This window comes from Cucurbita maxima, unplaced genomic scaffold, assembly GCF_002738345.1.
Source record: "Cucurbita maxima cultivar Rimu unplaced genomic scaffold, Cmax_1.0 Cma_Scf00079, whole genome shotgun sequence".
Taxonomy (NCBI): Eukaryota; Viridiplantae; Streptophyta; class Magnoliopsida; order Cucurbitales; family Cucurbitaceae; genus Cucurbita; species Cucurbita maxima.
Genome location: NW_019272095.1, coordinates 204951 through 220665, shown reverse-complemented (window position 1 = coordinate 220665; position 15715 = coordinate 204951). Strand labels below are relative to the sequence as shown.

General features: G+C 38.6%; 2 protein-coding genes across 2 annotated transcripts in view; both read right to left on the bottom strand.

The window, feature by feature from the left end:
• Positions 1-5059: 5059 nt before the first annotated feature.
• LOC111472565 (ankyrin repeat-containing protein BDA1-like) lies at positions 5060-6639 on the bottom strand. The gene is made up of 3 exons (XM_023118166.1): positions 6004-6639; positions 5184-5558; positions 5060-5074 (listed from the first exon to the last, which is right to left on the bottom strand). Exons 1-3 carry the CDS (start codon positions 6637-6639, stop codon positions 5060-5062), a joined length of 1026 nt encoding a protein of 341 aa, XP_022973934.1.
• Positions 6640-9346: 2707 nt separating this feature from the next.
• LOC111472564 overlaps positions 9347-15715 on the bottom strand; it is a 7639-nt gene continuing 1270 nt past the window's right edge. Inside the window, exon 2 of the mRNA XM_023118165.1 lies at positions 9347-10120. Within this exon, the coding sequence (XP_022973933.1) occupies positions 9347-10120 (774 nt within the window). The remainder of the gene's footprint in view (positions 10121-15715) is intronic.

Sequence of the window (15715 nt, the reverse complement as noted above, 5' to 3'; positions counted from 1 at the left end):
CAGCAAAGCTTGAACTATCTCGACTGTTCCATTTTCGGAAGCCAAGTGGAGAGGTGTCTTTTGTGTTGTGATCCGAAAGCAGAACAAATGTACTCACAACACCAAAATCACTCAAGACATACAATATTGCACTAAAAGACTTGATTTTTCAACAACAACAGAAAGAATGGCATTATATAGCCTTCTACTAAACCTAAAGATAAACTAACAAGCCTAAAAATATGAGCAAGACCTTGAGAATAGGTCTTGGTTCTAGAGAATAGGGCTTATGACAGTGTTTAACAATCTCCACCTTGTCATAAGATCTCCAAGTTGATAGCGAATTTGGTTGTTACCACGTCAACACACTACTCCTTCCTTGCGACGTTGATGAGATCCAAACAATGGCAGAACTTTTCACGAGCGATCACCTTTGTCAACATATCAGCAGGGTTATCAGCAATTCCAATTTCTAGTAAACGAATATCCCCTTTGCTAATAATTTCTCGAATAAAGTGAAAACGGACATCAATGTGTTTTGTACGAGCATGATGGACTTGATTTTTTGACAAGCAAATAGCGCTCTGCCTATCACAAAATACATCTATATGTCCCTGCAAAATACCCAAGTCATTGATCAAACCATGCATCCAAATAGCTTCTTTAAAAGCTTCCGTTACTGCCATATACTCTGCTTCAGTGGTAGACAATGCAACCGTAGACTGCAATGTTGAACGCCAACAAATAGGTCCACCAGCCATAGTAAATAAATATCCCGTAGTAGATCGTCGCTTATCCAAATCACCAGCATAATCAGAATCCACAAAATCAGCTACACGATTGTCAAGATTAAACATTTCTTGTTTTTGAAACTTAATACCAACATCAATAGTGCCAAGAATGTACCTAAGAATCCATTTTACAGCCTGCCAATGCTCTTTACCAGGATTATGCATATAACGACTCACTATGCTTACTGCGTGTGAAAGATCAAGTCGAGTACACACCATAGCATACATCAACGCACCAACAGCATTTGTATAAGGAATGTTCTCCATATACCTTTTGTCATCGTCAGAACTTGGACACATGGAAGCACTCAGCTTGAAATGAGGAGCAAGTGGAGTGCTAACGGGTTTGGTTGAATCATTCAAACTAAATCTTGACAATACCTTGCGTAGATATTGAGACTGAGTCAACCAGACTATACCTTTTTTTCGATCTCGCTCTATCTCCATTCCAAGTATTTTCTTTGCATTGCCTAAGTCTTTCATTTCAAATGTTTTAGAAAGCTCATCTTTGAGATTATCAATCTCCACCTGTCTCTTTGAAGCAATTAACATATCATCAACATATAAGAGCAAGTAAATAAACGATCCATCATCGAGACATCGATAATACACACAATGGTCAAATTGACTATGAGTATACATATGCTCTACCATGAAATGATCAAACCTTTTATACCATTGGCGAGGGGATTGTTTCAGGCCATACAAAGATTTCTTCAATCTGCATACTAAATGTTGTTGTCCAACTACTCGGAAACCAACTGGTTGTGCCATATATATTTCTTCTTCCAAATCTCCATGCAAAAAGGCAGTTTTTACATCGAGTTGTGCAAGCTCAAGATTAAATTGAACAACCAAAGCCAACAAACTTCGAATCGAAGAATGTTTTACCACAGGTGAGAAAATTTCATTATAATCAATACCTTCTTTTTGTGCGTAGCCTTTAGCCACAAGTCAGAGCCTTATAACGTATACCAAAAGGGTCTTCCTTTTTTGCAAAAACTCATTTACAACCAATTTCCTTCTTACCTTTTGGAAGTTGTACCAAATTTCAAGTTTGATTTATCTCCAATGATGCTATCTCCTGATTCACAACCTCTTGCCAGTGTAAGCTATCCGGGCTCTGAATATCATCTTTGTAACTGTTAGGAACTCCATCAATCAAAGAGAAAGCATATGTTATCGTATCATCAAACCTTGCAGGTTTTCGAATTACCCTTCGTGGTCTATTCTTGGCGATTGACTCAGGTTCCTCCACTCTTTCATTTACAAGGCTTTGCTCCTCAAGACTTTGCTCTTTCTGTTCTAGGACATCAAAGTTATTATTTACCTGATCAATAGGTTCTTCAGTAGAAGCAACCACATCAGGAGAGAACACCACCTTCTCCACCTGCTTCAATGCCTCGTCATTATTTTCAATTTTCTGCAAAAACATTCCAGACTCATCGAATGTCACATCTCGACTATTAACAATCTTATTTGTTTCTGGACACCATAACCTATAGCCCTTCACACCTTTGCTAAAGCCCATAAACTTGGCTTTTTTTGCTCTAGGATCCAGCTTTGAGTCTGTCACATGATAATAAGCAGGACACCCAAACACATGCAATTTATCATAATCACTAACAGGACTACCTGACCATACCTCAAGCGGAGTTCTCCCACCGTTTCCAGAAACAGGTAAACGATTCACCAAGTGAACTGCATAACTGAGAGCCTCAGCCCAAAATGCTTTACTCAATCCTGCTTGAGACAATATGCATCGAACCTTCTCTGTTAATGTCTGGTTCATTCTCTCAGCAACTCCATTTTGTTGTGGCTTACCAGGAACAGTGAAGTGTCGAACGATCCCTTCATCTCGGCATACTTTAAGGAATGGATCATAAGTATATTCTCCCCCGTTGTCTGATCTCAGCCTTTTTATTTTCCTGTCCGTCTGATTCTCTACCATTTTCTTCCACTCTAGGAAGATTTGGAGAACCTCGTTTTTGTGCCTCATGGGATACATCCAAACTCTCTTCGAGTAGTCATCAATAAAGGTGACGAACCACCTCTTCCCTCCCAATGAGACATTCTTTGTGGGACCCCATATATCAGTGTGAACATAATCCAAAATGCCCTTTGTTTGGTGTATAGCAGTACCAAACTTCACATTTTTTTGTTTACCAAATATACAATGTTCACAGAAATCAATTCTTCCAGTTGTGGCACCCTTAAGGACTCCTTGGTTCACCAGTGTCTGAAGCGCCTTCTCACCAGCATGCTCGAGTCGCATGTGCCATAATTTCGATATGTCTTGTTCTTTCGAACTTGCCACAGCAGAATGCCCAATTATTGTGGTTCCGTTGAGGTAGTATATGCTACCTCTTCTAGTTCCTGTAATTGCCACCAAAGCTCCACGAGCTACTTTCAAATTCCCTCCTTCCAAAATGATGCGATAACCACTCGCATCCAAAACGCCAAGTGAGATCAAATTTTTCTTCAAGTCAGGGACATACCTCACCTCTTTGAGTTTTCGTATAACCCCATCAAACATCTTGATTTGTACTGAGTTGATTCCCATTATATTGCAAGTACTATCATTGCCCATATAGACAACTCCACCATTGAACTTTTTGAAGTCCAAAAACATCTCTTTGTTGGGACACATATGATAGGAGCACCCAGAATCAAGAATCCATTCACTAGTTTGGCTGACCGAAAGGGAGATTGTCAAGGCATCATCTGTATCAGTGTCGTCATCTCTAACCACATTGGACTTCGACCCCTTCTCTTTTAAGATCGAACAATCCTTTTTCCAATGGTCTTTCTGTCGACAATATGCACACTCTTTTTTATCAAGTTTTCTCCAATTGTCAGATCTACCTCTCGACTTTAATCAAGACTCTCCACATTCGTTCTTTTTCCAATTAGAAGTCCTTCCATGAGCAGTGAAAACATTTGAGCTAGAGCTTTGATACGTCTCCTTTTCCTTTTTCCGCATCTCATTGTTTATTAAGGCATTTGAAACATCTTCAAAATCAATATTAGTGATTTCATGTAGTAGGGTCGTTACTAAAAACTCGTATGATTCCGGCAAAGAAACATCGAGGTCTTGCATGACCAGCAAATCGCTAACTTCGCCTCGCCAAACACCAAAATTATTGGTTCCATCAAATTTCTCTACTTCGAGATTGGAACTCCACACTCTCGATCCACGTCGTGATGGTTCTGCCATTTGCAATAATTAATCTGGATGAAACTCAAAAACACAATTCTTGAAAATTGAATTTCAAGAGAATAAACACGATTGTGAGCACGTCTCATGGTCGATGAGGCCCAAGCTTTCACAATACCCCAAAATACCACAACCTGGCTCTGATACCACTTGTTGTGATCCGAAAGCGGAACAAATGTACTCACAACACCAAAATCACTCAAGACATACAATATTGCACTAAAAGACTTGATTTTTCAACAACAGAAAGAATGGCATTATATAGGTTTCTGCTAAACCTAAAGATATTAGCAAGACCTTGAGAATAGGTCTTGGTCCTAGAGAATAGGGCTTATGACAGTGCTTAACACTTTGTAGGTCATCAACTTCCCCAGCAAGTTTAGGCTCGAGATTCAGTAGAAATCGAGTGAATTCAAGATGGTGATGCAAAACTGTGACATGCAATGGACTCTCAACGTTGGAAGAGGAGATTAGAACTCTTTGAATGATATTTAGGTCGCCTCAAATTAGTGTCTTCCAGCTTTGAATGGACCCAATCTTTTATGCCTCATAGAGCTTTCTTTTACTTTCTTCCATAATCAAAAGTGATCGAAGAACAATCTTGATCGTAGATCTTATATTAACTATTCCGGTAGTGTCATTTATTCTCTACCAAAAATCGAGTAAATCAACTAAAAGATATAAACTAAGATATGTTTTCCTTATTGTAAATACACACAACACCACAAATAATCCATATCCGAAATACAAGATGAAACACACAACATAACTAGGTTTTTGTGTAGCCCTCTATCTTTATTGAGTTGGGGTTGAAGTCATTGCATCTCTCTTTTTGCCGCCCAAACGAGAAGCTTCACCACCAAAATAAGGAGGGGAATTATAATGCAACAAATAAAAACCACTCCCCCCATTACTAACCAAATGTACCATGCTATTATAAATGTTACTCGTAAAGTACTTGAATGGCTAAATGAGACATTTAGCATCCCAACAGCCAGTAAGTAACTATATGACAAGGATGCAATGGCAATGCACATGGTTACTGTTAATAACCATGAACAAATCCTATTTTTCAAGGGCAATCTACCTATAATGAACATAATCACACATATTGATGCAAAGAATGAGATAGAATTTGTAATCAAGTAAGCAACGTAATAATATTCTTGGCCAGAAGCTGGGTAAGCCATTATTGCCGTTCCTGCTATGAAAGTTTTTAAAGTAGTGTTACACTGCAACGAACGATGAATAGTGCTATTGGAGTTGTAAGGAATGTCTTGTTGCCAAACACCGCCAGGAGGGTTGATTGCACCTTGAAAAGCCACGGTTGCAATCACTGTTGCCACCAACATCATTGTGCCTTGCACGTCTTGAAGCCAATCACCTTTGTATTCAAGGTTCTTTGTCCACAAACTTCTCAGGAGCTTTGTGAGTGTTGTTGATGTTGATGACCCTTTATTGCATTGTTCTTCAATTCTACTTGGCGATTCCTTCTCATTTGAGGCATCGGAGTTGTTTACAATGTTTGTTCCAGTTTTTATTCCCGGGATAGACAATAAATATTGTATTATCTGCACAATTTGAATTCAATTTTTTTTATAGGAAGATAGTGGGAAGGAATACATCTCCATTGATATGAGGTCTTCTACGGAAGCTCAAAGAAAGCCACCAGAGCTTATGCTCAAAGTGGACAATATCATATCTCTGTGGAGATCCATGATTCCTAACATGGTAAACCTAGTCATATCAATAGAATCCTCAAATATCAAACGAAAGAAGTTGGGACCCTCGAAGGTGTAGTCAAAAGTGACTCAAGTTTCAAACAAATAGTGTACTTTGCTCGAGGGTTCTATAGGCCTTAAGGGAAGCTCTATACTGTACTTCGTTCGAGAGGAGGATGGTGGCCTATTTGATACCTATTTAAGCTCCGAAATAATAATTTTTCAGTTGTTTTAAACAATCAAATAAGAAATTAGTTTTTCTTGGACCAGCTATATTTCAATTATAATAACATACCTCAGTTCGTCTTAACATCATAGACAAATCCAAAATCGTATTTTCATTTTCATCGCCCTGGTTGAGAAAGCCATAATTCTGTGGATCTTCAATCATTGTGATCAACAACTTAAGAGCTTCCAAATGGTTGTGTTTTATGCATAAGTGAAGAATAGTTTGACCATTGTGAAGCTTAACCCAAGGAGATCTTGGCCTCGCAATGATCAACCGTTGCATGATATCAATTCTTCCATTAATCACTGCATGGTGGAGAGGAATCAACCCATTCAAATCACGAACCATGCAAGTGCTTGTGTTCTTCTCCAGCAAAGCTTGAACAATTTCGACCGTTCCATTTTCAGAAGCTAAGTGGAGAGGTGTCCTTTGCAGGTCATCAACTTCTCCCGCAAGTTCAGGCACGAGATTCAAAAGAAATCGAGTGAATTCAAGGTGGTGATGCAAAACTGAGACATGCAATGGACTCTCAACGTTGGATGAAGAGATTAGAACTCTTTGAATGATATTTGGGTCGCCTCGAATTAGTGTCTTCAAGCTTTGAATGGACCCAATCTTTGATGCTTCATAGAGCTTTCTTTTACTTTCTTCAAAAGAGGAAATGGCTAATCTAAGTTGGTTGTTTTCTTCATTTGCCTCCATTATTGTTTCTCTAACTTACTTCCAATTGGGGTTTTCACATAGAATTTATAAGCCAACATTAAAAATACTATATTTTATTTATTTATTTTTAATAGATGTTGAGGCTCTCAACTAATTTAAAGTTGACCTTTTGAATTTAAAAAATAGTCTAATTATTGCCCTCTATTCCAAGAAGAAAAAACATCATTATTTATACTTTCACTAGAGAGTGACACTGACACCAAAGTGTCACCATCCTAGTTTAAGTGGATGGAAAGCAAACCGAAGGAAACTTATTTGTTGAATCATGGATAGATGTATGTATCATTATTTATACTTTCACTCGAGAGTGACACCAAAGTGTCACCATCCTAGTTTAAGTGGATGGGAAGCAAACCGAAGAAGCTTATTTGTTGAATCATGGATAGATGTATATATCATTATTTATACTTTCACTCGAGAGTGACACCAAAGTGTCACCATCCTAGTTTAAGTGGATGGGAAGCAAACCGAAGGAAGCTTATTTATTGAACATGGATAGATGTATATATCATTATTTATTTCACTTAATTTTATTGGGATGCTATCATTTCTCATGGATAAGGATAATACATCTCGTGGTTTGATTAAGTTAAGTTATACACCACACTTGTTAAATTTAGTAATAGAAACGTTTCATTTTTTTCCTTATATTTATTTCAAAATAGTTTTCAGTCAACCTTTTTGTTGTAATTAAAAAGGAAAGTGATGTTATGTAGTAAATATTTATATCTAATAGGTGTTATATGAGTTAAAGTCATATAGTAAACTAAAACCATATTATAACTCTTGGGTGGTGCATATCTAATATCATAAATACAAATTCTTTAGCCAATATTTCTTCTTGCATTTTCTCTCTCCTATTTTTTTGGGTTCATCTTCATGAGTGTGTACGTCGTTGTGCAATCCTAACAACGGGTATCAGAGATTGAAAGTTCAAAGATTGCAATTGAGAAGTTTGATGGATCCAATTTCGGTTTCTGGAAGATGCAAATTGAAGATTATTTGTACTAGAAAGATTTTAACTAACCCTTGTTGGGGGTGAAGCCAGATATCATGACCACGGAGCAATGGAAGCTCTAGGATCGTCAGGCCCTAGGGTTGATCCGGTTGACGCCGTCCAGAAACGTGGCGTCTAGCATCATCAAGGAGAAGACAATGTCAAATCTGTTGAAGGGGATGTCAAATATGTATGAAAAACCGTTGGCTATGAATAAGGTGTATTTGATGCGGAGATTGTTCAATCTACAAATGTCTGAAGGTGGATCTGTTGTTGATCATATAAATGAGTTCAACATGATAGTAAGTCAATTGAGTTCGGTGAAAATTAATTTCAATGATGAAATTAAAGCATTGAATTTGATGTCATCTTTACCCTAGTCGTGAGATACTATTGTTATCGCAACCATCAGTTCCCGAAGATCTGAGAAACTAAAGTTCGATGAAATCTGAGATGTAGTTTTGAACGAAAGTATTCGTAAACAAGAAATTGAGGATTCTTCTCGTAGTGCTCAGTGCTGACCGAAGGGGAAGAAGTAGATCAAATGGCCTAAACAAAGGTCAATCAAAATCAAAGAATCGCAAAAATTTTCCACATAGACCAAACGTGACGTGTTGTAGTTGTAGAGAAAAAGATCACTTTTGCACTGATTGTACAAGACCAAAGAGAAAAATGAATCACAAATCAAAGGATGATAATGATTCTATAAATTCAGTATAGGATATTGAGGATGCTTTAATCCTCAAGTGAACAGTCCGATTGAATCCTAGATTTTGGATTCAAGCACATCTTTTAATTCAACTCCAAATCAATAGTTGTTTCAAAATTTCATGTCTTGAAATTTTGAGAAGGTGTATCTTGCAGACAACATAAATTTAGTGATCGAAGGGAAAGGAGATGAAAGCATACAAACTCCAGTAGAAAATTAGTGGATATTAAAGGATGTCAAATATATTTCTGATCTCAAGAAGAACATGATTTCTATTGGTTAGTTGGACAGCACAGGTTATGCAGTCGAGTTTAGAAAGAGTTTGTGGAAGATTGTAAAGGGTGTCATGGTGGTAGCACGTTAGATAAAATATGGAACCTTATACACCACTACAGGGTGTATAAACATGGCTGCTATGGCTGAGAGAGCACAAGTCTATGACACAATAGACTTGGACATATGAGCGTCAAAAGAATGAAGATGCTGGCTGCGAAAGGAGTTTTAGAAGACCTAAAATTTGTTCATACGGGTCTTCGTGAGAGCTGCGTTATGGGCAAACAAAAAAGAGTTGGCTTCACAAAGGCTGCTATATATACGAAAGAAAGTACGATTATAAATGATCTATACAGACGTTTGGGGACCATCTCCAGTTTCATGACTTGGTGGATCAAAGTTCTAGGTCACCTTCATCGATGATTTCAGTAGGAAGGTATGGTATGGGTTTATTTCCTGAAACACAAGTCAGATGTATTTGCCACCTTCAAGATCTGGTAAGCTAAAGTTGAAAATCAGACCGACTTGAATATCAAATGCTTGAGGTCTGTCATTTTTGTCAAGATATATTATTCGAAGACTAAAAAATCAGGTCGTTACTTCTACTATCATGAATAATTTACGGTTAACTTTTTTTCTTATTATAAATACACACACCACCCCAAATAAAACATATCCAAAATACATGATGAAACACACAATATAACCTAGGTTTTGTGTAGCCCTTGATCTTTATGTGTAGCCCTTGACCAAGCGAGAAGCTTCACCACTAAAGTAACGAAAGGAATAACAATACAACAAAGACAAACCACTCCCAACATTGCTAACAAGATGTGCCATGCTGTTAGAAATGTTACTCTTGAAGCATAAGAATTCCTAAACGAGGCATTTAGCAGCCAAACTCCCAATAAATAACTATGTGATAAGGATGCAATGGCAATGCACATGGTTACGGTTAATAACCATGCACAAATCCTATTTTTCAAAGGCAATCGACCTATTATAAACATAATCACACCTACTGATGCAAAGAATGAGACAGAATTCGTAATCAAGTAAGCTGTGTAATAGTTTCCTTGGCATGAAGCTGGGTAGCCCATTACGGCAGTTCCTGCCATGAAAGTTTTCAAAGTATTGCTACTATGAAACGAACGATGAATAGTACTATTGGAGTTATAAGGAATATCTTCTTGCCAAACACCGCCGGGAGGGTTGATTGCACCTTGAAAAGCCACTGTTGCAATAACCGTTGCCACCAACATCATTGTACCTTGCACTTCTTGGAACCAATCACCTTTGTATTCAAGTTTCGACTTCAATGAACTTGTCATTAAGTTTTTGGGCGGTGGTGATGTCGATAACCCATCATAACATGGTTCTTCAATTCTGTTTGGTGATCCCTTCTCATTTGATGCAGCATAGTTGTTTGTAGTGTTTGTTCCCGTTTTTATTCCCTTGATAGACAATAAATATTGTACAATCTGCACAATTTGAATTCAATTTGTTTATATCATAATAGAACTTTTCGATACCCATTTTGTAAGCTAATAAACCTTAGCTAGTCGAACAAGTTAATAATTTATATAGTAACTTTCGGGGAATTGTTAGTAGAATTAGTACAACAAGCTAGTAACTTAGTAACCTTAGGAGAATTGTTTGTAGACTTAATAGAATAAGTTAACAACTTATGAAGTAACTATAAGAGAATTGGTAGTAGTTAACTAAATTGTGTACCAAGTTTTGTGGCTGTGGGACCAAGCTTTCTGCTTTAATTAGTAAGAATTGTTAAGGCTTTAGCTTGAGGAGAAAGTTTAGGGAGCAAGTGGGTGCTTTCTCCCCTATAAATAATAATCATGAGATGTTTTTTTCACAACAACACAAAACAAGAGATAATTCAGATTACTTTGTTCCAAAAAGCTCTCTCACCTCAAGTTTTTCCTTTAAGTCTTTTACTTGTTTCAACATATTTGGTATCAAAACAAGGATGCCAAAAAAAAAATTTGTCACTATAGAAAGTCACTGGAGAAGAAGTGACAACGATAAAGAGAGAAAAAGAGGGGAATGTAACACTCCAATACCAGTTACTCACGAAGAGTAACTACGTAGCATGGTCGATCTAGATGCATATCAACTTACATGCACAAGGCGTGTGGAACATCATCAAGCATGGTGATGTTGACGAGCGTAAGGACAGGATGACTCTTGTTGCCATCTAACAAGCAATCTCGGAGGACGTTCTTCTCATGTTGGCAGAGAAGAACTCGACAAAGGTAGCGTGGGAGACGCTGCAAACAATGCATGTGGGCTTGGAACGTGTCAAGGAAGCAAAGACGCAAACCTTGAAGAGTGAGTTTGAGGCTATCCACATGAAGGACGATGAGTCAATAGATGACTTTGTCATGAAGTTGACAACGACCATCAGCAGCATCCGTTCATTAGGCGACATGGTGGAGGAGATCTCTGTTGTCAAGAAGTTCCTTCGAGCTATTCCCCCAAGATTCATGCAAATTTTTACACCATTGAGCAGTTCGGCGACCTCAATAACATGTCAGTTGAGGAGGTCGTTGGTCGTCTTAAGGTCCATGAGGAGTGATTCGTGACTATGAAGACAAAGAGGAGGAAAAATACCTTTTACTCATACATGAGAAGTGGCTCACACGAATGAAAAAAAATAATGCGACTGGCTCTTCTTTTTCAAGTACAAGGGGATGTGGCAACTATAACAAGGAAAACAAAGGTCATGGATGTGGTTGCAGACATGGTCGTGGACATTGTGGCAGAGGAGGCCGTGACAATACCTCACAAACCCATGACAATGTTTTTGGGAGGGAGTCTCACATTGGCTAATAGGGAATGATCATGGGTTTATAAGTAAGGAATATGTCTCCCTTGAAGCCTTTTGGGAAGCCTAAAGCAAAACCATGAGAGCTTATGCTTAAAGTGGACAATATCGTAACATTATGGAGAGTCATGGTTCCTAATAGGGTATCAGAGTCATGCCCTAAACTTAGCCATGTCGATAGAATCCTCAAATGTCGAACAAAGAATTGCGAGCCTCGAAGATGTAGTCAAAAGTGACTAAAGTGTCGAACAAAGGATGTACTTTGTTCGAGGGATCCAAGAGAAGGAGTCGAGCCTCAATTAAGGGAAGATGTTCAAGGGCTCCATAAGTCTTAGGGGAGGCTCTATGGTGTATTTTGTTCAAGGAGAGGTTTTGGGAGGGAGTCCACATTGGTTAATCTAGGGAATGAGTTTATAAGTAAGGAATACATCTCCATTGGTATGAGACCTTTTGGGGAAGCCCAAAGCAAAGTCACGAGAGATTGTGCTCAAAGTGAACAATATCGTACCATTGTGGAGAGTCGTAGTTCCTAACAAATGGCAACCTCTAGAAGGACAAGAGTATGATCAAGTGTTACTCTTGTGGAAAATATGTGCACCATGCAGTAGAGTGTCGCAAGAAGAAGCAAGATTAAGAGGCAAACCTCACACTCACGCAAGATCAAGAGCCCGCATTAATGTTGGCTATGCCGATGCTCAATGAAGAAAATGTTATGGTGAACCTTCTCACAAAAGGAGAAGATTGAGTGGAGACAAACATGTGGTACCTTGATAACAAAGTAAGCAATCACATGAGAGAGATCGAACAAAGTTCAAGGAGTTTGATGAGAAGCTCATTGGAATTGTGAAGTTTGGCGATGGATCAATTGTACCGATACAAGGCAAAAGATCCATCTTTTTCCAGTGCAAGAATGGCGACCAACATTTACATCCAAGGTATACTATATCCCAAACTTGAAGAGTAACATTATCAGTCTTGGTCAGATAATGGAAGAAGGAAACAGAGTGGAGTTAGCTAGCTTGTTCCTCAAGATGTTCGACAAAAATGGAACCTTGTTGATGAAGGTAAAACAGTCACATAACTGACTGTATAAGATATCATTGGAGACCAGTCAACCCACCTCCCTATTGACGACACTTGCAGACTCAACTTGGCTATTGCATGCAAGACTTGGGCACGTGAACTTTCAAATGCTCAAAACTACGAGGCTACCAAAATCATACATCTAAACAAGCTAGGAGAAAGCTGCCTAGTCTCCAAACAAACAAGATTGTCGTTCCCAGCTCAAACAAGTTTCCGTGTTGAGCGACCCCTACAACTGGTTCATGCAGATTTGTGTGGCCCAATCAACTCATCATCGATTGCTGGTAAGAAGTATTTTCTCTTACATGTTGACGATTATAGCCGTTGAATGTGGGTTTACATGCTCAAAGAAAAAGGAGAGTGGATGTGGGTGGACATTCACAAAGAAAAAGGAGAGACATTATGTGTGTTCAAGAAGTACAAAAGACTCGTTGAAAATGAGACTAATCACAAGTTGAAAACCTTGCACACCGATCGTGATGGCGAGTTCCCATCTAAGAACATCTCAGAGTTTTGCGAAGAGGAAGGTATCAAGCATCAACTCACCGCATCGTACACTCTACAACAAAACGTTGTGATCGAACAAAGAAACTGCACAATACTGAACACTGCAAGAAGCTTACTCAAGAGCATGCAAGTCCCGACGATATTTTGGGGTGAGGCAATACGACACACGGTTTATCTTCTAAACCATTTACCGACAAAGGCGTTGGACACTCACACCCCTTATAAAGCATGGTTCGACAAGACACCTCACTTCGAGTACCTAAGAGTCTTCGGTTATACATCACATGTTAAGACGGCAAAACCATATATAAAAAAACTTGATGATAGAAGCCAAAAGATTTTGCATTTTGATGTAGAGGATGGGACCAAGGCACTCAGGCTGTATGATCCGCAACATGAGAAAATTCATGAAAGTAGAGATGTCATATTCGAAGAAAAGAAGAAGTGGAATTAGTGCAGTGTTGGCGATAACAAACAGACTGTTACAGAGTTCACTAGTCATGAAGAAGAGGGAGACTCAACGAACCTAGAAAGTGCCCCTACAGCAACACCAACAAGTCCACACATGTTATCACCAGTGACACCGAAAGATGTGATAGACTCTCTAGAGCAAGAGAGCTTAGGCGAGAGTACAGGAGGATCCACAATAGAGGATGGACCAAAGAATTTACATTCTCTTGCTGAAATGTATGCAGATACACTTGAAGAAGAATTGGATCCCGATGAGTTAGTGTTGCTTGCGGTTGAGGAGCTGACAACCTACTGTGAGGCAGCAACTGAGATGATGTGGCAGGAGGTCATGCAAAAAGAGCTTGAAGCCATTGAGAAGAAGAATATATGGGCACTAACTAACTTACCGTCCAGACACAAGCCCATCGACTTGAAGTGGGTGTTTTAGTAGAAAAAGAATAGTGAATGAAATGTCATCAAGCATAAAGCCAGACCATGGCGAAGGGATACGTGCAACGACAAGGAGTTGATTTTGAGGAGGTTTTTGCGCCTGTGACTAGACTGGAATCTGTAAGATTGATTCTTGCCTTTGCAGCTCAACACGGGTGGGAGGTCAATCACTTGGATGTTAAATCAGCATTCTTAAATGGTGATCTCTAAGAAGACGTGTATGTTGCCCAACTTGAAGGGTTCATCATCAAAGTCGAAGAACAAAAAATGTACAAGTTGTCAAAGGCCCTCTATGATTTACTGTAAGCATCGAGGGCGTGGAATATACGTCTGGACAAGAGCTTAAATAGTCTAAACTTCACGAAGTTCTCGCAAGAATAAGCAGTGTATACAAGAAACAATAGGACTGAAATACTCATAGTTGGCGTGTATGTTGTTGACCTAATCGTCACTGATACCAAGTGTGGAAGAAGTCAAAGAGTTTAAGGAGTAAATGATGAAACAATTTGAGATGACTGATCTCGGGTTACTCACGTACTACCTTGGTATTGAAATTGACCAAAGAAAAGATTGCATCATGTTCTAAAGCAATCGACCTATGTTATAAAGTTGTTGCAACAATTTAAGATAGCAGAGTGTCACTCGACTAAATATCCCATGGAAGCAAAGTTACAACTCGTGGAAGATGTTGAAGGAAACTTTGTGAATTCCACTGAGTATAGGCGTGTCATTAGAAGTCTAAGGTACTTGACTCATACTCGTCCGGACCTTTCATATGTTGTTGGAATAATGAGTAGGTACATGGAAAAGCCCACTATGATGCATCATCAAGTGGTTAAGCACATTCTCCATTATGTGAAGGGAACCACAAACTACAGAATGAAGTATCAAAAAGGGCGAGGTCCTGAAGAAGTAGTCAGTTTTACCGATAGTGATTTAGCTAGAGACATTGACGATAGAAAAAGCACTGCAGGAATGATGTTTTATCTCAAAGGAAATTTGATCTCTTAGCAATCTCAGAAGCAGCAAACTGTGTCATTATCTTCCTGTGAGGCCAAGTTCATGGCAACAACTGTTGCATCGTTCCAAGCATTATTGTTGAGAAAATTTTTAAGAGAAGTGACTAGAAGTGAACTAAAGTCGGTAACTCTCTACATCGACAATAAATCTGCAATTGCACTCATGAAGAATCTGATATTTCACAAATGCAACAAACACATTGACACTCGCTCCCAATTCGACCGTGAGTGTTTTGAGAAGAGACAAATCATTTTGGATTTCGTATCCAATAGAGAGCAAAGTGCAAATATTCTAAACAAGGCCCTAGCAAGGGTTAAGTTTGCAGAGATGCTGGGAGTGAAGAATCTCAAACAAAATCAAGTTTACGGAGGAGATTGTGAGCTAATAAACTTGTGCTAGTTGAACAAATTACTAACTTATATAGTAACTTTACAAAAATTGTTGACAGACTTGGTAGCACAAGTTACTGACTTATGGAGTGACCTTAAGAAAATTTTTAGTAGACTTAGTAGAATAAGTTACTTAATTTATGGAGCAACTATAGAATAATCCGGAGTAGTTGCCAAATTGTGGACCAAGTTCCGTGGCTGTGAACCAAGCTTTATGCTTTAATTAGGAAGAATTGTTAATGATTCTTAACTTGAGGAGAACGTTTATGAAGCAAGTTAGTGCTTTCTCCACTATAAATACTCATGAGAAGTACGCTTTTTTTTTTTTTTTTTTT

What these genes read in the sequence shown, in the direction of transcription:
- LOC111472565 (XM_023118166.1), bottom strand. Translation starts at nt 6,639, where the DNA reads ATGGAGGCAAATGAAGAAAACAACCAACTTAGATTAGCCATTTCCTCT. An exon ending in TGATGTTAAGACGAACTGAG is followed by an intron (nt 5,559 to 6,003) that starts GTATGTTATTAT and finishes CAAATTGTGCAG; the next exon opens with ATAATACAATATTTATTGTC.